Source organism: Passer domesticus, chromosome 4 (genome assembly GCF_036417665.1).
Source record: "Passer domesticus isolate bPasDom1 chromosome 4, bPasDom1.hap1, whole genome shotgun sequence".
Classification (NCBI taxonomy): domain Eukaryota; kingdom Metazoa; phylum Chordata; class Aves; order Passeriformes; family Passeridae; genus Passer; species Passer domesticus.
In genome coordinates, this window is record NC_087477.1 from 81,451,912 (window position 1) to 81,472,904 (window position 20,993).

The 20,993-nt window shown below is 49.6% G+C and overlaps 1 protein-coding gene across 2 annotated transcripts in view; it reads right to left on the minus strand.

Moving 5' to 3' along the window:
* Positions 1-5,178: 5,178 nt before the first annotated feature.
* Positions 5,179-20,993, minus strand: part of LZTS3 (leucine zipper tumor suppressor family member 3) — a 47,428-nt gene continuing 31,613 nt past the window's right edge. For both annotated transcript variants that reach the window (XM_064419064.1, XM_064419063.1), the window contains 3 exons: positions 14,834-15,328; positions 12,506-13,336; positions 5,179-11,381 (listed from right to left, as the gene is read on the minus strand). In XM_064419064.1, the coding sequence (XP_064275134.1) occupies positions 10,671-11,381; positions 12,506-13,336; positions 14,834-15,289 (1,998 nt within the window). In that variant the 5' untranslated portion in view covers positions 15,290-15,328 and the 3' untranslated portion in view covers positions 5,179-10,670. The remainder of the gene's footprint in view (positions 11,382-12,505; positions 13,337-14,833; positions 15,329-20,993) is intronic.

The window sequence follows — 20,993 nt, forward strand, 5'->3', positions numbered from 1 at the left end:
TGCCTCCTGTGACAGATCGGTAATGGATGATTTGCTCTCACAGTAAATGGGCAAATATTGTGTATATAGGTTAAGAAAAGTTGTCTGGATTTATAGTTGTATAAATATATAGTAAATCTATATAATTTACTATATACTTATATATAAATATACAGTAAATATACATATATATATTTATACTTAGAGTATATATCGATATATACAAAATATACAAAATATAGTATATATACTTACATAAGTATATACAAAATATATATTTACTTATAATTTTTAGACTATATAAATGTATATATATATAAGATATTATATATATGCATAAATATGCATAATATATACAAAATATACTATATACACTACATATACTTATACAAATATATACTAAATATATCTATTTACTTATAACTTATAGTTTTTAAGTTATATAAATATATAGTATATATGTAATATATATAATATATTACATATATATATTTATATATAAATATAATATATACTAAATATATTATGTATATACTATATATACTTATAGAAATATATATTAAATATATATATTTGAACTTATTTTTATAAAATATAAATATATAGTATATATAATATATATATTTATATATAAATATATATAACATACACTAAATATACTACATATACTTCTATAAATATATACTAAATATATTTATTTATTTATAACTTACAAGTTATATAAATATATAATATATAATATTGCATACATTTTATACTTTTATATAAATATATATAATATAATATATTTATATTATATAAAATATATAATATGTTTATATTATATAAAGTATGTATTTATATATAATATAAATATCTAAAGAAAATTACATATTTTATTTTAAAATATTTTTTATGTGTATGTTCTTTTTATATTTGAGGGTGCTTGGAACTGTCTTGTCCCACCCCAGCCTCACTCAGCTGTGTGTGCTCTTCTCTTTTTGGCTGGATGTGGAGCAAAGGAGGAGAGGAGCAGCCACTGCACTGCCTGGATTCCCAAATGTGTCCCAGCTCCACAGGCAGGCCCTGCAGGATGTTCTTGGCAACTCATTCGGAGCCTCCCCTGGGCCTTTGATTCCCTGACTTTGAACTGGGGCTCTTATATTTTATATATAGATATAAAATTTTGTGTCTATATAAAAATTGTATATATAGTTATGTATATAAAATATTTATGTATATAAATAAAGAGATGTTTTATATATTTATATAAGTATATATTTTTATAGATACATATATATTTATATATTTACTATATAAAAGTATATATCAAATAAATATAAATATGTAAAAATAAATATAAATATTAAAAATATATGTTTTATATATATATATTTATACATACAATATGTATATATACATATACATATAAAAATGCATATAGTTGTACCCCCTCACGTGATTATCAAGGGACAGCCAGGGTTGGGACACCTGGGAGGGCTGGCCTGTCCCTATGGTGACATCTGACCTCCAGTCAGGATTTGAGGAAGAGATCTCCACCACTGCACAGCGAAGAAGGGCTTGATGGACAGAACTTTGGGAGGGGTTAAAGGGTTAAAAAGGAATAAAAACCTTCATTGTGTAGCTGAACACATGGCAGGGAAAATATTTTGCTGCCAGCGCCGTAACCTGTTTTGTTTTTTCAGTTTTCTGTTGTATTTTTGATAAGCTTTAATAAACCTTCCACAACTATGGGGAGTGAGTAGCAATTTCTCACACTCCGGAGCTGTGCAGCTCCTGCCCCAGCACAGCCACCCACAGCCCACTGGCCAGGGCTGTGTCCACACAGATTTTGATTATTTCCAATAATCACGGCTCCAAAGTTCCAAGAAATCTTTCTCCTCTCCACTGCAGGCTTTCAGCACTGGCAAATAATTTAAATATTGCCTTGAGCCTTGCTTAGCACTTGTGTCTCATCCTGATATTTTTACCAGGTTTGCTTCCTGTCCACCTCTTCCTTCAGATCGGGCTTTTTTCCCCTGGCGAGGGAGGAAATGCCATTTTGAGGAGGAAATGCCATTTTCATGAAGCCCCCAGGCTCAGGAGGAGAGCCACGCTGGCTGATGGCAGCTCAGGCTTTCAGCCTGAGGGAACTCACGGAATTCCTGCCTCACCTCTGTCACCAGAGGGCAGGAGACCTCTCTAAGAAAGCTGCCATCGGGAAAAGTGCTGGAATTGCTGGGTTTTTAAAGAAAAAGCAACGTTTTTCTCCTGCTTTTAGTGATGCTGACAGAGATGGGTGGGATTGATTGGAGTAAAAACCTGCAGGAGGTTTTGGATGTGGTGTTTTGTCCCTTCTTGAGGGAAGGGGGATGCACCTTGGCCTGGGGTCCTCACCCCCAACAACTGGGATCCAACACGAATTTGATGAATTTTGAGTTTGTTCCACTCCTTCAGCCACGTGCTGGGGAAACCAGGGAACCCCCAGAGGTGCTCCAAAGGGGTGATGTGGTTTTTCCAGGTGGGGGAAGGGGAATTGCCTTCCCACCACTGCAGCAGGATTGGAACGTGCTGGTTCACCCAGGGTGAAGCTTTCCCCTCCCAGCTCCCCTATCCCAGCTGTGGATCCATCCCAAAATCCCTCTGGATCCATCCCAAAAATCCCCGTGGTTCTCCCTCCTTCTCCCAGCTGTGGATCCATCCCCAAAATCCCCCTGGTTCTCCCTCCTTCTCCCAGCTGTGGATCCATCCCAAAATCCCCCTGGTTCTCCCCAGTTCTCCCAGCTGTGGATCCATCCCAAATCCCCCTGGTTTTCTCCCAGCTGTGGATCCATCCCCAAAATCCCCCTGGTTCTCCCTCCTTCTCCCAGCTGTGGATCCATCCCAAAATCCCCCTGGTTCTTCCTCCTTTTCCTAGCTATGGATCCATTCACAAAATCCCCCCAGTTCTGCCAGCTGTAGATCCATCCCAAAATGCCCCTGGTTCTCCCCAGTTCTCCCAGCTATGGATCCATCCCCAAAATCCTCCTGGTTCTGCCCCCTTCTCCCATCTCTGGATTCATCCCAAAAATCCCCCTGGTTCTCCCAGCTGTGGATCCATCTCCAAAATCCCCCAGCTGTGACACAAACAAACCACACAGTCCTGTTTTTAAAACGGGGCCTTTCTCCATTTTATTTTGCCCAATAAAAATCCTTCACAGTCAGGTGGAGAGAGGAGAGTTGGAGATACGTATACATATAGATCTACATGTCTATTTATATATATACATACCTCTGTACAGATATATTTATATATTCACTGTAGAAAATGGCAAAGGCAGGAGCTCTTCACATCTGGATAACCCAATGGGAACAGACAACAGGCCAGCAGGGAATTGGGAAGTGTGGTGGAGTTTTAACAAGAACCTCTGAAACAGATACACCTTTGCTGTACAAAAATCCCAGAAAGGTGAGTGTTACCTTTGTTTTTTATTTTTTTAAAATTTTTTTTTTTTTTTTAGTTCAACCTTTTGTCTTTAAACACACTTAACCAGAGGCAAAGTCAAGACAACAGTGTTTGGAAGTGACCAAGTGGACAGGAGAGACACCCGACTTTATGGAGTTCTTTTTTTAAATGTTTTTATTATTTTTTTAAAGTATATATATATATATTTATATATATATAATTTTTAATTTTTTTAGATTTTTTAGAGATTTTTTTTATTTTTTAATTTTTTAAAAGAATTTTTTAAGATTTTTTTAAAGAAGTTTTTTTTTAGATTTTTTCATAATTTTTTTTAGATTTTTTTTTAGATTCTTTTTTTTTCTTTTTTTAGGTTTTTTTGTTTTGTTTTTAGATATTTTTTAAATATTTTTTAGATTTTTTTTTTTTTTTGCAAAGTCTCGTTTGAACGCAGTTCGGAGAACCAGCAACAGTCGACGCAGAGACAGAACAGTAACGGAGTCGAGTTCAGAACACTTCTGGTTTGAATTCACAGTCAGAGAGGACAGAGTTAAAAAAGAAAAAGAGAGAGCCACCGAGGCGTCAAGAAACGAGAGGGAAGAAAAGCACGAGGCTGGGACTGAATTTACAGGCGGGGAGGTGCAGGGCGGCGCCGGGCGTGTCGCGCAGGAGCTGCCGCGGAGGGCCACGGCCAGCAGAGCTCCTGTTATTGCTGGTGAGGTCGGACACAGCCTCGCCCACCCCGGGGCAGCCGGGCTTGGTGGGGACAGCTCTGCATCTGCTGAACTGCTCTCAGCCACGTGCGTGGGTTTGGGGGCGAGGAAAAGCCTCCCCGGTGCGGTGCCCGGAGCGGGGCGATGGCTCCTCTGGGCTCACAGCGATTTCCAGGTCCTGGAGAGTGCAAACGAAGACACCTTGGAGGAGCCCTGGGCTGGGCTCTGCGGGGACGCGGCTGCCTGGGGAGGAGGGACTGCATAGACATTTTTCAGCCGGGTGTGCAGCATTGGGTGGTGCTGGGACGCTCCTGGAGCTCTGCCCGCGGGTGTTCTGCTCCTGGCGGTCACGGGGAAGGGGTGAAGGAGCCTTCTCCTCCCAGGAGACTCTCAGGAATGGCAGAGCAGCCCAGTGGTTGTCACTGAAGGTGGCTCTGTGAGCTCAGACACCCCAGTGGTTCCCAAGTGGAGAAGACCTGCTGCAGGGACCCAGGGACAGCCACGGAGAGGGTGGGTGACACCTCCTGGGTGTCCAGGCTGGATGTGGGAAGCTTTGGGCTCTCTGAATAAACAGGCCCACCAAGCTCAGACCACTGTGGGTATTTAGAGCCAGACTGGACCTTGCATCCCTTTCCAAAGGGGTTGAGGCCAGGGCTGGAGCTGTGAAGGTATTCATGGGAATGTTGGCTTGCCTGCAGGTGTCAGAGTTGGCAAGAGTCCCTTTGAAATCTCCCTGGAAAAACCTATTGCTTTGGGACAGAAAGCAGAGACTTCCTGCTGGAGAGAACAGATTTGTGAAAGAGCTGTGGGGACACAGCCTGGTCCAGGCTCCAGACCTGACACGATCCCTGTCACTGGGAGAACCAGGGAGAAGGATTATCCTGAAAACACAGGAGCTTTGTGCTGCCAGCAGTTCCTCTGCCAGCATGGAACATCCTATTGGGAAGCCAACATCTGCAAACAGCTGGATGTGACCCCAACCCCTTGGTACACTGCAGGGTCCTGTGTGCCGCTAAGGACCTCAGAGACCCCTCAGACCCCTCTTTTATCCAGAGGGTGGAAGGACCAGGGAACTCCAGAGCTGGTGGTGATGGTGTGAATCCCCGTGCAAAGATCCCACAGGATTGCAGGCCATGGGAATGTCCTTCAGCAGGAAGCCAGGATGTCCTTGGAGGTCAAGCAGGGCTGATGGAGCTGCCATGGGGACGTCAGAGAGGAGAGGATCAGTGTTCTGGAAAGCTCCTGAGAGCAGGGATTGGGATAACCCATTCTCAGTGGGGGCTGTAGCTCCAGATTGTCCAGATGTGCCTGGGAGAGCACTGGGAGAGGCACTGACTGCTCCAGTGGGGTGGGGATGGTCTGAAAGGAGGCAGCAGAGCCTGGAGAGCTGGAGCAGAGGAGCAGCAGGGCACAGGCAACACATGAACAGATCTTTTGCAGGGGGTCTTGGTGAACAGTAAATATAAAAGGGTTTCAAGGCTTAAACTGAAGGTTTGGGTTAAATTATCAGCGAGTTGGGCTCTCTTCCATCCCAGGGATGGAGTGGAGAAGAGAATGGCTGGGGAGCAGAGGCACAGTTGAGAGGCATCTGCCCAAGGCCCAGACCCACCTGAACACCCACCTGCAGGAGCAGAGACCTCCCACTGGCCTCCTGCCAGGTCCAGGAGCCTTCCTGGAGGAAAGGGGGGTAGAGATGCCTTCAACACCTCAAGCAGGAGAAGTGAAGAACACGCTGCCTTCACCTTGGGATGTGGTTCCTTGGTAAGGAAGGTGCTGAGGTGTGGAGAGGACACCAAGGGGGCAGCCAGCAGGACCACCAGCTCTCAGGATGGTAATTTTTCTCAGTTCCCACTGAGCCACGACAATTGACTGGACCCTGTAGTGGTGTCTGCTGCTAACCTATTGCTCTGAAGATGAGAGGCATGAAGTTACCTGAAGACAAGAGGGTGCATGGCTTGGCGTGCATCCTCTCTTCTCCTCAAGAAAAAAGGGAATGGCATCTATCCCAGCTCCCAGGGACAGCCCCTGGCCCATATTCTCCACAGAAAATGTGTGGAGCTAATTGGTGTGGCTGTGGAGGATACTGGTGTCACCAACTGGGGACGATCACCTCGCCCAGGAACTCCTTTCTATCCTGTCCTGTCTCGTCCAGGAAAGGCCCTTATGGACCTGCAGACATTCCCAAGTGGGACACGGGGAAATCATGTCCCCTCCCAGCTCTCCTTCCCCTTTTCCAGCCCACCCCAGCCTCCTGTCTCTGCAGGAAAGCCAGGACACAGCTCCAAGCATGCAGCCCAGCACTCCCTGGAGATCTTTGGTCATGTTGCTCATGAGCTCGCTGCCTTGAGCAAGCTATAAAGTGCCACTGCAAGGGGCAGGAGGGGAGCAGGATGGTCCCTTCCATGGGCAGAGCTCAGAGGGACACTCTGGGAGCCACTGTCTGCATGGAATCTGGGTGTGACACCAGACAGGCAGAGGGGACATCACCCTTAACCAGAGGCCATTGCACACCTGGCTCAGGGTGACAGCATCAAAGCAGGACAGAGTGACACCAGGCTGAGCTAATCCCAAGTGGATTGCTTTCCTGGGAGGTGCTGAAGCCCAGATTCCCAGTGCAGCCAGGCCCAGGTAGGGGTGCTGAGCTCCCTGTGTGCAGTGCTCAGCGCTCGGCCCCGCTTGCCAACAGAGAAGCCACAGAACCTTCTTGTCTCCTTTTAATCATCAACATACAGAGCTGGGCTCTTATTTACATGAAATACACTTCTCTCTGTACAACAGCATAAGAGCAACAATTCCATTCCTCTCTGGAGCGTGGAAGCCCGGAGGTGAGTGACCACCACCAGTGACAGCAGGACTGGGGCCACCAGCTGCCAGCAGACAGTGGCAGGAGCAAAGTGGGGCTGTGTGAGGCACAACAACGTGCCCTGGTCATGGTGTTCACCCTGGGGGTGAGAGGGGAGGGCTGGAATCAGCCCAGCTGGGTTGGTGGGACAGTAGTAGCAGCCAGCCTTGGAATGGTGGTGGAGCAAAGCAGCCCTGCTCACAGCAGAGTAAGACCTTCCCTGGCACCAGGACAGCCTGCTTAGCCCACATCCTCATGGGTGGAAGCCTCTGGAGCTGATCAGTGTCCTCTGTTTGCCGTGTGGATGTGCCTGGAGCATGACTGGGCTCTGTACATGGGGTTCCTGTGACACCAGAGCTGCTCCAGGACTGCCACCATGGCCTGGCTCTCCCAAAAATCCTGGATCATATTGTCCAGCTGCATGTGTTGGGTATCCCAGAGCATCTCTAATGCTTGTGGACCTCATGGGCAACTGAGGTGAGACCCTCACGGCCACAGCTTGTGGTGGTGGCCAGTGGCAGGTTAGAGAGGATTTTGGGGGCAGGGCTTGGAGAATGACACGAGAGCCAGGACGTCACGCTGAATTCCACCAGCTCCAAGGTGGAGGACACAGCTGGGGGATGGTCAAGCCCAAACTCTGGGTGGAATTCCATGGGACAGAAACAATTCATCAGCCCTGCCTGAGCCTCCAAGAGACATGCTGCCAGCCTCCTTGGCCATTCCCAGGATACATCACCCAAACACCAGCCTGGCACCCCTTGGCTGTCCTAATCCAGGGCCAAGACCCCAGAGCCTCAACAAAGCTTTTGGTGGGAGATTTCATCAACTTGTGAAAGTGTAAAAGATCTGGAAGGAGCCAGGTGAGCTCCACCTGGACACAAACAAGAAGAATCCAGGTGTCTCACCATCATTTTGCTCCATCTCTGCTGAGCAGAGGGCTGGCACAGGGGAGTGGACTTGATGGGGAGCAGCACATCCAGTTTTGGAGAGGAATCCTGAAGCACAAGAATCCTTTGTGGCAGTTTGGTTCCCAAAATCATCTGTGTTTTCTGTCGCCGTAGCAGGGGTGGGGTGGTTTCTGCAGGACAGCTGGGGGTACTGCTTGGGGGATCCTGGAAGAATCCCAAGAGAGGGAAAACCACCAGCAGAGTGCCTAAATGGGTGTCTGCAAGGCTCTGTCACCCAGGGAATGTCCACAGTCGAGGTCTCTCAGATCTGGATTGAAACTCTGGACCGATGTGATGCAGTGAGGAAGGTGGAGGGAGTGAGCCCTTCCTCCTCCAAGGTGAAGGATCTTCACAAGAACAGACACCAAACACCTGCTTTGGGAGGGAGGACAACGTGGGCTTGTCTGATGTGAAAAGAAAGCTGAGATGGTGCAAAACACCGGATCTCCAACTCTGACACTGTGGGATGTTTGACTCTGTCTGGAAGGCCTGGAGTATGACGTGGAGGAAGCTCTAGGATTTGCCTGGCCAGGTGCACGTGGATGTCTCCCTGGGCATGGCAGAGTCTGTGTGGCACTGGCAGGCAGCTGCACTCCTTCCTGGCTGGGGTGTGTGGGCTGATGTCCAGGAGTGCTGGAGATCTTCAGGATTTGCAGTGGGACTCTTCCCCACGCCCATCAGTAGTCAGACCTGACCTAACTTCCCTTTATGGCTGGTGCAGGGAATGGGGCTTAGCCTGAGCTGCCCTGGTGTTTTCCATGAATTGTCTTCCTCCAGCTCCAAAGACATGGGCAGAACTGGTGGGAAAAGACAGGAATCACCAATGGGGTCTTGAAATGCCCTGGTCTTGGCACTTTTCTATTTTCAGTGGCTGCAGGGATCTCTGGCAGCCACCACCAGCTCCTGGCCAGCAGCACTGTCTGATGACTTGGGCTGGTGGGACTGACTGCAGCCTACACTCTGCTCAGCCTGGAGCTCACCACAACAAAGTTTGTTCTCAAACTGATGGTCACACCTGGTCCTGAACAGGAGAGCTCTGGGGAGACAGCACATGGAAAATGTGCAGCTTCAGGGCTTTTGTTTGGAAGGTCTTCAGCCCCTCAGTGCCTCCAGGTTCTTCCTTGGTATGCACATGAAATTTAACGTGGCCAAATTCACCCTGGAGTCACCTCACAGACATTTCAAGACGTCCTAGTGCTAATCCTAATTTTCTCTTCTAGCTGCTCCCCAGGGCAAAGATCCAAAATCCCCACTCCTGTTGATCCTTTGGCCAGCGCAAACTCCACTTTGCAACATTTTCTTCTCTTTTTTTGTCACTCGTGGTAAAAAACTGTCCGTGACAGGAAGAACCGAGCTCACCTTGCCCACGTTTTCAAGAGGAATGCCAGGTTTTGCTGCCTCGGTGACCGTGCACATAGGATTTGGTTTATTATTCTGCCAGGGCATAAGCACTTGCGTGATCTTAAGCATTTCCCCCTCTTATGACTTCTTTCGTGCTCAGAGTTAGTAGCTGAGTATTTTCTTGAGCTAGGCCTGCGAGTTGTTACCTCCATCCCTGGGGTGCCCCGTGGGATGGCTGTGGGTGCTGTTTGGAATGGCAGTACTGAAGGCTGACCGCTGCAATCCAGCTGTGATGCTGCTGTGCCCCCCCTGCAACTCCTGAGTGAGGCTCGAGTGCTGTTTTTAAGCAGACCCTGGCCCAAGAGAGTGCACCGAGGTGTCACTCGTTTGGGGACAGGGTGGCACAATTGCCCGCTTTTGGGGCAGATTGCTAAAGCTTCAGTTTGCATAAATCCCATGGGTTTGGAGGCTTCCCCAAACCTTGATTCCATTGACTTTGGGAAGTAAGAGGGCTGTTGGGAAGGGAAACTAGCTCGGATTTCCAAGCTTTTTTCTTGCTGTAGCCAGCTTGGGTATAGAGTAAGAGTAAGGGGACCAAGGCAGAGGTGGGAGGGTATTTCTGCTCCCGCGGTTGGTCACAACCTGGGAGAGGAGTGGAACTGCAGGAGGAAACCACAAGGAAGTGAAAACTCAGCATTTGTTAAGCTCTGCTGAGCCTCCAGAGAGGCTCCTGCTGGGACATCATTCCTTGTTGGCTTCTGTTACCAGGATGGGCTCATCCTGCTCCTCAAGGATGTCCTAGCCTCTTGCAGCCAGGGCAAGAGGGAGTTGTCTGGTAGAGATATGTCTGGTTTCACTGAAATCAGTGGCCAAGCTTGCACTGACTTCACTAAGACCACGTCTAGACAGGATACTTGATGCAGAATGCTTGAGTTTGCTCATGATCCCAAGAGCTTTGCTCCATTAGCCAATGTGGCTAAAAACGTCCTGGAAAAAAAATAAACTGAAAAAACAACAAACCTGCCACTTTGAACTGTTTTGCTGCACATAAATGCTTGGAAAACCAAAGAAATCAAATACAACCCTCCAAAACAACCAACCGAAGAAGGGTGAATTGTAGGAGAGGGGGTGGCAGCCTCTAGTGAAGTAACAGTCAGGGCAGATTACAAAAGAGCCAATTGACCCTCACCAGCTGTGCTAGGAAAAAAACCCAGGCGAGACGTCGCATTTATCGATAGAAAACCAACGCACATCCACAGTTGTTGTACCTACGGAGCACAGAAGTGGAGAGTAAGGGTGATGGAGCCTGGTGGGAGCACGCTCACACCGCTCCGACGGAGCGCGTTATCCTTCGGAAGATCTCTGGCTTGAGTAGGTAGTACATGCACAGCAATAAAAAATTGCGTTGCGTGGCCTCGGCCCCCCCCTCAGATCTCGGTGGACTCTATCCTCTCGAGTCTGGAGGGAGTCCACGTCTTCTTCTCCTCGGTGTGCGGGGGGCTGGTGGCCTTCGTGTTCATCTCGTTGACCTTGTGCTCCAGCAGCTGGTTCTTCTGGTACATCTCCACGTAGTTCAGCTGCAGCTGCTTCTGGTACTTGATGACTTTCTCCTTCTCCTCCTGCCACGTGCGCCGCTCCTCCTCGAAGTCCATCACCTGCTGCTCCCGCTGCTGCCGCTCCAGCTTCAGCTCCGTCTGCAGCCGCTCCACCTCCCGCCTCAGGGTGTTCACGCTGTCCTCGCTCTGCCGCTGCATCTTGGCCTCGTCGCTCTCGCAGGCCAGCGGGTCCCGCAGCTTCTCCCCGAGGTCCCCGCCAAAAGACCCCGCGGGTCCCATGCTGGCAAGTGTCCGCTTCAGGCCGGAGACCTCCAGCTCACAGTGGTTCAGTTTTTCCCTCAGCACCTGGACCTCGCTCATCTTCCTCTGCAGCTCGCCCTCGCAGATCTCCAGGTTGACGCTCTTGGAGCTGTAGGAGTCCTTCAGGGTGAGGATCTGCTCCTCCTTCTCCCGTAGGAAGTTCTTACCTTCCTTGAGCTGCGAGCGCAGTCCCACGATCTCGTTGAGCTTTTGGGAGACGTCGGCTTGGGAGTCCTTCAGCTGCTGCTTGAGCAGGGAGATCTCACCTGCCTTCTGGCACACCTGTGGGGAGAGCACTCGTGAGGCTGATGGGTGGCAGCGAGGAGCTCCTTGTCCCCTGAACTGCCCATGAAACAACCCTGCTCAAGGACCCAGCCTTCACCAGGACCCAGACCATGCCACAGACCTAGAGGTTGTCCCCACCTCTGTGTTTTCCCTCAGGGACCTGATGCTGTTCCCAGCTGGAGCTGCCCAAACAGCCAAGCCCAGTGCTGCAGTTCCCGCCAGCGATGCTTCACTCCTGCCTTCATCTTACTCCCCCACGCACAAACCCGTGGGGCTCAATCCCAAACCTTCTGCTGAACATCTGGCACATTTCAGAGCCTAATTAATCCCAGCTTCATTGACTTTCCATCAGGATTAGCAGAATAAGGTCGTCTTGATTCTAGAGCTATGTTTTGCCTCCACACTCTTAATAAATTTAAAGTTTCTAGCCTGTGCATGGAAGGATTAAAATTCTTCACATGATCAAGTTGAAAAAATGGTATGTTAGCACTGGCTATACAAACAGACCTTGATAAATGTTCTAAAAATAGAAACAGTAGGAAAAAGTTATGTAGGACTCAACAGGGGAACTAGAAAGAGGAATGTGTCTTTCAGCCTTTTAAGAGACTTATTAACAACCAAAAAAAGTGTGTTACAATGGAAAATGCGAGGTAAACATGGCTCTGTCCATGTCATTCTTAGCTCAGTTGCTTTTATATCTTCAATTTTAAAAAAATCAAATACCTGAAAACCGGTTTCAAGGTTCACCCAAACGCAAATGGTAAAAGAATTTAATTAAAATAGACTTAAGCCCATTTTGGCAGGCACAAGTACCTGTGTGGAAAGACCTGTATTCCGACTGGATTTGAATGTCACGACTTGGAGTGACCAGACTGTGAAGTCAAATTATTAACCAGCACAGGAGGGTGTGCATAAAAAAAAATTGTGCTTATTTTAGCTTAGTTGAAATCAGCAGGCCTGGGACTCAGAGAAGTGAGGTGACAAGTGTCACCTGTTACCTGGAGGTCACCAACCCATGGCTGTTATCTGTGGGCTCCACTTGGGGCATGTGGGAGGTACCTTGGGTCAGCAGATCCCACAATGGAAACCTCATTCACGGCATGTTGTAACAATGCTCTTACCTCCCACTTGGTCTCTTCAATCTTCGGGAGAAACTCAGCCTGCTCCTTCTTGAAAGCCACAAATTTCTTCTCCAGCTCCTCTCGTTGCTGGAGGAGTTGTCCCATGTCATCCTGGAGTTTTTTTTTCTCCTGCTGGAGCTTGAAGATTTGGAGCTGTAGAGCCTGCTGAGCCCGCTGCGCCTTTTTGGAGACCTGCTGCAACTTGTTGGCATAGTTCTGCCTCAGGTCCTCCATCTCCCTCTCCCAGATCTTCTGCTTCTCCTCGAACACCTGGAAGATGGCCGCCTCACTCTTGTCCAGGTTCCTCCTCATCTGCAGCACCTCCTGCTCCTTCTCCCACAGCCGGTCCTCCAGGTCCTGGATGATGTCGTCGGTCGAGGGCGAGTGGAAAGGCATCGTTTCGTTGAGATGGTTCAGTCTGTTGAAGGACGAGGTGCTCTTGCTGGAGGACCGCCCGCTGTCTGAGGTAGATATCCCGTTGTATCCCACGATGTTCTTCTCCACGTAGGTGGTGCCGATGCGGTTGATGTGGCTCGTGGAGGCGCTCATGGGGCCCACGTGCTGGCTGTAGCCCGTCCCGTAGGTGGGCAGGCTCGTGAGCGAGTTGCGGCCCGAATCCGAGAGCCCCCCGCCCTGGTTTGTAGTCCTGTTAAGGCTGCTCTTGTCGAGTCCACCCTTGGGTGCGGACGGGCTATTGCTGTTGGCATGGTTCAAGCTCTTTCTGTTCTCTGCCATCCCGTTGCTCTGCGGCGGGCAGAGGTTCTGCATGGAATGGAAGTTTTTAGGAACTACTGGTTTAAAGGCTGAGGGTCTAACTAAGGGCTCATTGCTCTGCAAAAAGGAAAAAGGAGCACGCATCAAACACAGCAGGAGGCTCGGTAACAGCACACAAAAGAGACACATCAGCACAGGGTGGGGCTTAGGCAGCTCGGGCTGGCTCCTTATCCCACCCTGTTACGCTTTTGGGGTTGCACATGAGGGACCTGTGGTCACTCAAAGGGCAACACTTTGCCTTCCCTTCCCCCAGCTGAACCATCTTGACTCACCCCAAACCTCCACCATTTTTCTCTAGAATACTCCTGAGTGCTTGTCACAAGGAGGGCTCCCCCTTGCTTACCAGACCTGACCAAAAACAACTCTAATTTTTGCTGATTATATTTCTGGCCTTGAGGTTGCATTGCCCTTTTGCTGAAAGCTGAATTGAACCCTTGGATTAGCAGCCCTTTGGCCTCAGGAACATCACATCTCCCTCCTGCCAGCAGTGAGCTGTGCCTGTGGGGACCTCATGTCCTGCTTGTCCTGACAGGAGCAGGTAGGAGCTGTGACAGCAGTGACACCAGGCAAGGAACATGCAGGTGCTGCTCTTCATTTGAAATCTGTGTTTTCTGTGCTATAAGCAATGCTGGGGGACAACAGACCACAGCTGCAAGGGATTTAGAAAGGATTTTAAAGCCTTGCACATTCCTCACCCCATCAATGCACCATTAGAAACTAAATTTTCCTCAAAATGGGATTGAGTCTCCTCTACTGCAGATTGAATTTTAGCTGAAAATTAAACTGGATTAAGCAAAGGTGTTTTGAAAATGCTTTTCAGGAGAAACAGAATAAGCTCCACTGAACAGGTTGGAGGCTGGAGACCAAGTGTGAGACTGAGATGGACTGCAGGGACTGTTGGATTAACAACCCAGGAGAAAAGGCCACCAAATGCTGCAGAAATAATACTGGACACAAATTATGGAAGCCACTGGAGCAGAGCAGCAGGCAACATAAAACACTGCTGGCTCTGGGGCTCTGTTCCTCCAGGCCTGGGAGATTTTGCTTCCTGAAGCCAAAACGAGCCATGAGGACTGGGCTGGGCTGGGAGATAACAGGGGTAGTTCCCAAGCCTTTTCCCTCACAAGGGGCACTGGGATTGGGAACAGATGCTCGTGCCTACTTTCAAACGACAGCTTTAGGTGTCAGTGGGTGGTTGGAAACTGCCTATAAAAGGCACAAAACACACAAAACAAGAGTGGGGCTCAGCTGCTGGACCTACTGAAACAGGGGCAAACTCCAGCTCCCTCCTCATCCTTCAGGAAGGTAAATATCTGAGGGAAGCTGGAATAGCCAGTGACTTAAATGAGCTGTGTATGGAAGACCTGTGGTCACACTCTTGGGTTCCTCAAGAACTAACAACGCCCCTGAAAATCGTAAGAATTTTATCATCTCTACATAAAAACGTAAAAAAGCAAAAACGAGACCATCAAGATCGCCCCGATGCCCAATGCCTCCTGGCCTGTGCTTCCAGAGAAGCGCCGTGGCCACCCAGCTGCTCCAGGAGGTCCTCACCTGGTCTAGCTTGCCGGAGATTGGCAAAATCTTTGGTGGGTTCCCGGGCTCTCGGTACTGGGGCGGCGGCGGCGGCAGGTTCTTCTCGTTGTTGGCGGTCACGTTCCCGCAGATGTCCACCTTCACCTTCTCGCTCTTGCGCGCGTCGCCGTTGATGTAGAGGGAGTTGGAGACTTTCTCCGACTTGTAGGTCTTCTCCTCGCCCGAGTAGCGGTGGGAGATGTCCCGCGCCACGGAGTAGCCGTTGCGGGGCCCCTCCGTCGGCCGGCCGCCGCTCTGCGTCCGCGTGCCCACGCTCTTCATGGCGAACTCCTGCTCGTTGGCCACGCCGCTGCCCACGCTCCCCATGGCGCTCCGGGGGATGGTCTGGGAATACCGCGGGGAGAAGCCGTGGAAGTTCTCCGGGCTGGGGTAGGTTGGGTCACTGAGGACGGGCAGCGTCTCTAGCGTGGCCATGGCAGCGTAGGGGTGAGGTGGAGGCGCAGCTCAGTGGCACTGGGACAAGGAGGGGAAAAGGGTTGTTAAAGAGATGGATTTTGTCTGCCGTGCCCTTCGCATGTCCTAGTGATGGGGTTCTCCTCTGCTGTGGGAGCCCCAGATCCCTTGGAGGAGCAGCATTCCCCAAATCCCACCGGCTGTTATCAAAAAGAGCTCCTAATCTTCTCAGTCCAAGGGTTGTGGTTTTCCCAGGGGAGCGAGTTGTGTGGGTTTTGGTAGGCACAAGGCATCGGTGAGACACAACCATCTGCTGTGCCCAAGCCTGAATTATTTCTGTCACATTTCCCAGTTTTAGTAAGTTTGTGTTCCCACGGGGGTGGAAGGTCTCCATCCCTGATCCTGGCTCATACAAGTGCTCCCTCCAGCACATCCCTTAGGATGACACCACAGGGTTTAAGCAACACAATTTCCATCTCTTTCGTGGAATTGTTGCTGGCCTGAACTTGAGCTTTTAAAAAGATGCTTTTGTGCAGGTGTCATCCTAAATTTTCTTTTAAATCTTTATTCCCCTTCTCCATTTGATTCTTACTTAGGCTGTGCCTTGGGTTGGCCAAAACTAGGCCATGGGACATGGGTAACATTCAAATAGTGGTTTCAAAAGTTGTCATTCACTACTGTTGTCCTGGGACCAGTTGTCCTTGGGACCAATTCTCAGCTGTCTAGATGCTCTTCATCAGCTTTTACACAAAAATGTAAAATCTTATTTAAGGAAATAAAAGTCCCACAACAACCTTTTTTTTTTTTTTTGTTGCCTCATTGAATGATGGAGAATTTGAACCTGTACCAGCCAAGGATCTCATTACCTGAAGGAAGGGAGAAGGTGCATCGCAAATTTTGAGTGATTGACCCAAACCTGGAGGAGCAAGGTCAGTCAGTGGCTTGTGGACAGCTGTGCCCACTCAGCTGACCACTGTCCACCTGCCCTACTGAGTTCATTGACTCGGTCCCCATGGGACAGAATTGATGCTTTTCTTTTGTCTCAGGCACCCTCAGTTCCAGGTTTTCCAGGATAAACCATCCTGACAGCATGGAGACTAAAGCAGGACTTAAGGGCAGCAGAAGCTGCAGGTTTCCCTGTGGATGGGATAAAAACAGTGATGCCCCTTGGAGAAAGGCAGCAGTCAGGCAGGACCAGCAGGAAGGGGAGATGGAGAAAATCCCCATTTCAGTGGGGTTCTCCCTCTCCTTGGGGTAGGGACGTTCATTCAGCCCTCCCTGAGTAAAGCAGAACTGGGTTTATTTCCCTGGAGAGCAGGCTGAGGTCTGGAGCTCAGCTCCCACGTGGTGTCTCACAGGGCCTTGCTATTTGCACTAATAATGGAATGGAAAAAGAATTAAAAAGGTTAAAGCAGGGTCTGTGCTGCTCAACTTTGCTTTTATTAAACTGCATTTCTGGAGGCTTCTCCTCCCCCTTTCCCAGCACCCTGCCCTGACCAAAGTACAGCCTGAGGGGCAGATGTGGCAACTGCTGTGCCAGAGGGAGAGGACACAGAGCTGTTGAGATGGGATTTAAGGTCCCTTTTAACCCAGCCCATTCTGGGATTTTATGATCAAAGAGCATTAAGTGAGCACTTTGTGGTCCCTGCTGAGGACACCCTGCAGTTTGCACCTCTGTCCCCAGCAGATGACCTCATGTCATTCCCCGATGAAAGTCTAAAGACCAGGCAGTAAAGGAGGATGACATGAGCACGTGGGGGGGAATCCACCACAGCCAAAACACGAGTGTTTATTGGTCATAAGTGACAAAACCTCTGCCAGCAGCAAGGAGTGGCAGGGTCTGGTCACGTACCTGGCATGTGACACTTGGACACGTGCTCTGAGCAGCACTCAAAGGCTCCTGACCCCGTCACACCCCACAGACACTTCCCAAAGAACATCACCACTGACAGATCACGAGTGCACAATGCCCAGGGGTCACTCCAGGTGCTTGCTGAGCACCTGGAGACTTGGCTGGGCTGTGGAGTGATGGGGAAGGATGGAGAACACCCACCTGCAGCCGCGCTCAACCAACGGTGCCTTTGGATTTTATGAGTCAAGGGAAGAGTTTTTGTCCTCCTAATTTAGGAATAACCTGCTTTTCAGTGACTTTGGGAATCTTTATAGGCTGTGACATCTTTTTATGGGACACCAGGCACCACGGGAGGGATGTGCTGGAAGGTCTGAGCTCCAGACAAGGAAATGGCACTGTCTCCTTGCAGTGCTCCCCAGCCAGCCAGGGAGAAATCCAGGTTACTTTTCCCTCACTGGGTAAATTTCACGGTGACATTTGCACATTTACATTGCCTCTCTGAGGGCAGGATGAGGTCACTGGAAAGTTTGATCCTTCCAAAAGGGAAAAGAAAAAAAAAAAAAAAAGGCCAACACAACAAGAAGCGTTTTCTTTTAACTGGGAATCATCCAAGAAAATATTCTGAAAAAAACCCCTTGTTCTTAGCTTATGTTTACTGCAAACCCGGGATCTGATAAACAGAGCATAAAGACAAGTGTTACAAATATGTTATTAAGGAGATTCCAGAGGTGCCAAGAGATCCCTGACAGTACAGCTTTGTTTGCCAAAAAGGGCCATTTTTTCCCGAGAACAACAACCCTTGGGTTTGTATCTTCTGGCCAGCTCCAGTTCCCAGTCAGGTTTTACACTGGTTGTTCCTCAGCCGAACTGTGAAATCAAATTTTGAGCACAGGAATAATGTTGCCACACTCCAGCACAGAGCAGCAGAGTCTTTTTTGTTTTCCTCCTTCCAGGTTTGGGGCAATGTGTGACTAAAAACTTCCCCAGGACATTTCTCCTCCTTAAGTCTCATCATCTCTGGGGCAAGAGGACAAGAGGGAATGGCTTCAGGCTGACAGGGCAGGGTTATGTGGGATATTGGGAAGAAATTCTTGACTGAGAGGGGGCAGGCCCTGGCACAGGGTGCCCAGAGAAGCTGTGGCTGCCCCTGGATCCCTGGAAGTGTCCAAGGCCAGGTTGGATGGGCTTTGGAGTAACCTGGGACAGTGGAAGGTGTCCCTGCCCATGGCAGGGGGTTGGAACTGGACAATCTTTAGGGTCCCTTCCAAACCAAACTATTCCATGATTCCATGAGAACTGCCTCCCTCCCATGGGAGCATGAACTGAAAGTTCATGTGTGAACTTTTCACACACTTTGTTGGTGATTCCCAAGGGTGCTGAGCCTGTCCATGAGCACAGGGAGGCTGAGGGAAGCCAGGTTTTGCCTTCACCAGCATTTCATTCCCAAGTCCCATCCTTTAGGAGGAAAGCAGAGTCACCCTCGAGCATGGCTGGGTGACCTTCTCTGACCAGGGATACTGGGAATCCACACACTCCTCCCCATCCCATCCACCTGCAGTGGCCTCTTGGCCTTTCCTGCAGCATCCTCGCCTCGGAGACGGCAAAATTCTGATGCCTGACGCAGAAAATCTGGGGTGAAATGTCCTTTTCCCCAGCTATGCCAGGAAAACTGCACGTCCACCTCTTACCAATGTTTCCAGCCGTGCCTGCAGCTCCAGGACATTCCTAGATGTTATTGTAAATACAGTGATTTGTAAAATAACAACTGCATCTTTGCACCTGCTCCACCCAAACCACTCAGTGAATACCTTCCAGTTAGAAAGAAGAAAAATTGCTCTGAGATAAGCAGCTGAATGGTTAACTAAGATTAAATTATGGAGGCCTGGCTCCGTTGCTGCCTGAGGAGGTTAATTGTTAACACTCTCCTAACAAAGGCCTTGGGGAGACAGACACACCTGGGCACCGTGCCACGGGAGAAGGGGATCAGTCATCCCTTGGGCACCCAGAGCTCCAGCAAAGAGCCCCAGAGCAAGGCAGGGCTTGGCACACGTGCCCGTGCCAGGCATGTGGTGCTGCCAGCACGGGCAACAAAGGCACCTGAAGGTCAAAAATTCCCCCTGTTGCCAACTGTGGTAACAGGTGTGCCCCTGCCCTTCATTAGTCAGGCTTGTTTGCATGGGCTTTAACGAGGCAGAGCAATTACTGACACCATAAACCCTGCTCTGCTCTGCTGTTTTTGCTGTGTTTACAGCTCAGCTCAGCTCGGCTCTGCCAGTTTGTTGGCAGCACTGCCAAGGGGTTGGTTTGGTTGGAGGAGAGAAAGTCAACGTGTCCCGGGGTGGTGGAACAGGTTGGAAAGGGTGGAAGAAGAATAGCTGTGATAATTTCAGCTTCATCCAGGAAGAGATGTGAGGTGGAAAGGGAGGGACAGGAATGGGCTAGCAGTGAAGACAGACCCTGCAGGGAGCAAAGCCAGCTGTGGCCAGTGAGGTGTTAACAAGCCCTGGGGCAAAACCACCACTGAAAGCCAAGGCTTGCACTTGTAGAATCACAGAATCACTGAATTATTCAGGTTGGAAAAAATCCTCTAAGACTGTGGGGTCTAACTGTTCCCACACCACTGCCAAGGCCATCACTGACATGTCCCCAAGTGCCACATCCACAGGGATTTTAAATCCCTCCAGGAATGGGGACTCCAGCACTGCCCTGGGCAGCTGTGCCAGGGCTGGACACCCTTTCCATGAAGAAATTTTCCCAAATATCCAGTCTAAACCTCTCCTGCTTAGATGCTGTTCCCTCTTGTCCTCTTAGTTTCAGCTGCAGGTTTCAGCCACATCCCTCTCCCTCATCACATCCTCCAAAAAGGCCACTCAGCTACTGCTCTGCCTCCTGTGTGTCACAGGCCGTCACTTGCCACCTCCTTGTGGCCCTGCTGGTCCCAAACCTGGCTGAGAGCTGCTCCACTGGGGTTGATTCAAGAGGCAGGGGCAGCACAGCTCCCCTCCCACCTGGCTCCAGAGCCACGGCACCTCCTGTTCTCCTACACCCTGCTCAGGTTGCTCAGTCTGTAGAGGAGAACAGAATGAGCTTTTCTTGTCTCTCACAGGCATTTTTTCCAGCTCTCAAGTAACTCTTGTGCCTCCTTTCTGCACCTCCTCCTACTCTTTCCCCCCATCCTGGCTTGGTGGCTGCCAGGTTTTCCTCTGCCACTGGAATACAGCAGGAGAACACTTGAACCTGTCTGCAAAAACATGCAGATCTCCAGCTTTTCAACCACAAGCTTTTTCCACAACCAAAAGCCAAATGAACTCAGAAGAACAACTCCTGCTCCTTCCCCAGGTCACAGACCTCTCTTTCCCCATTCATCCCTGCACTGCAGATGTTTTTATCCCCATTCAGAGCTAAAAATCAAACCCAGGAAGGCAGGCTGGAGGGTCAAATAGTGGCAGATTCTTGCAGCCACCCTCAGACACCTCTTGGGCTGTGAGGCTGCTGTGTATCTGCACATTTTCCATCCTTCTGTGCAAAGGTTTTATGCTGGAATTACTTTTGGACACAATCCTGAGTAACGTGCCCTAGGGCACCCTGCTGGAGCAGGGAGGTTGGACTTGGACTGCCCAGCATGGCAGTCCTGCCTGGGAACATCCAGTTTGGGAATGTGGGACCACCCTGTCCCTCTGTGACCTCCCCACTTTCCAGCCACCCCTGGGAGCACTGAGGGGTCTCCACAGGGACCTGCAGCATCCTCTGGATGAGTGGAAATTTCCAAGCTCAAAGCCCTCAGCCCTCCCAGTACAATCCCAGGAGGATCACACTTTGCTTTTCTCTCCTGAAGAGAGGGGGTGGCAGGATGAGGGGCAGGCAGGTCCAGGT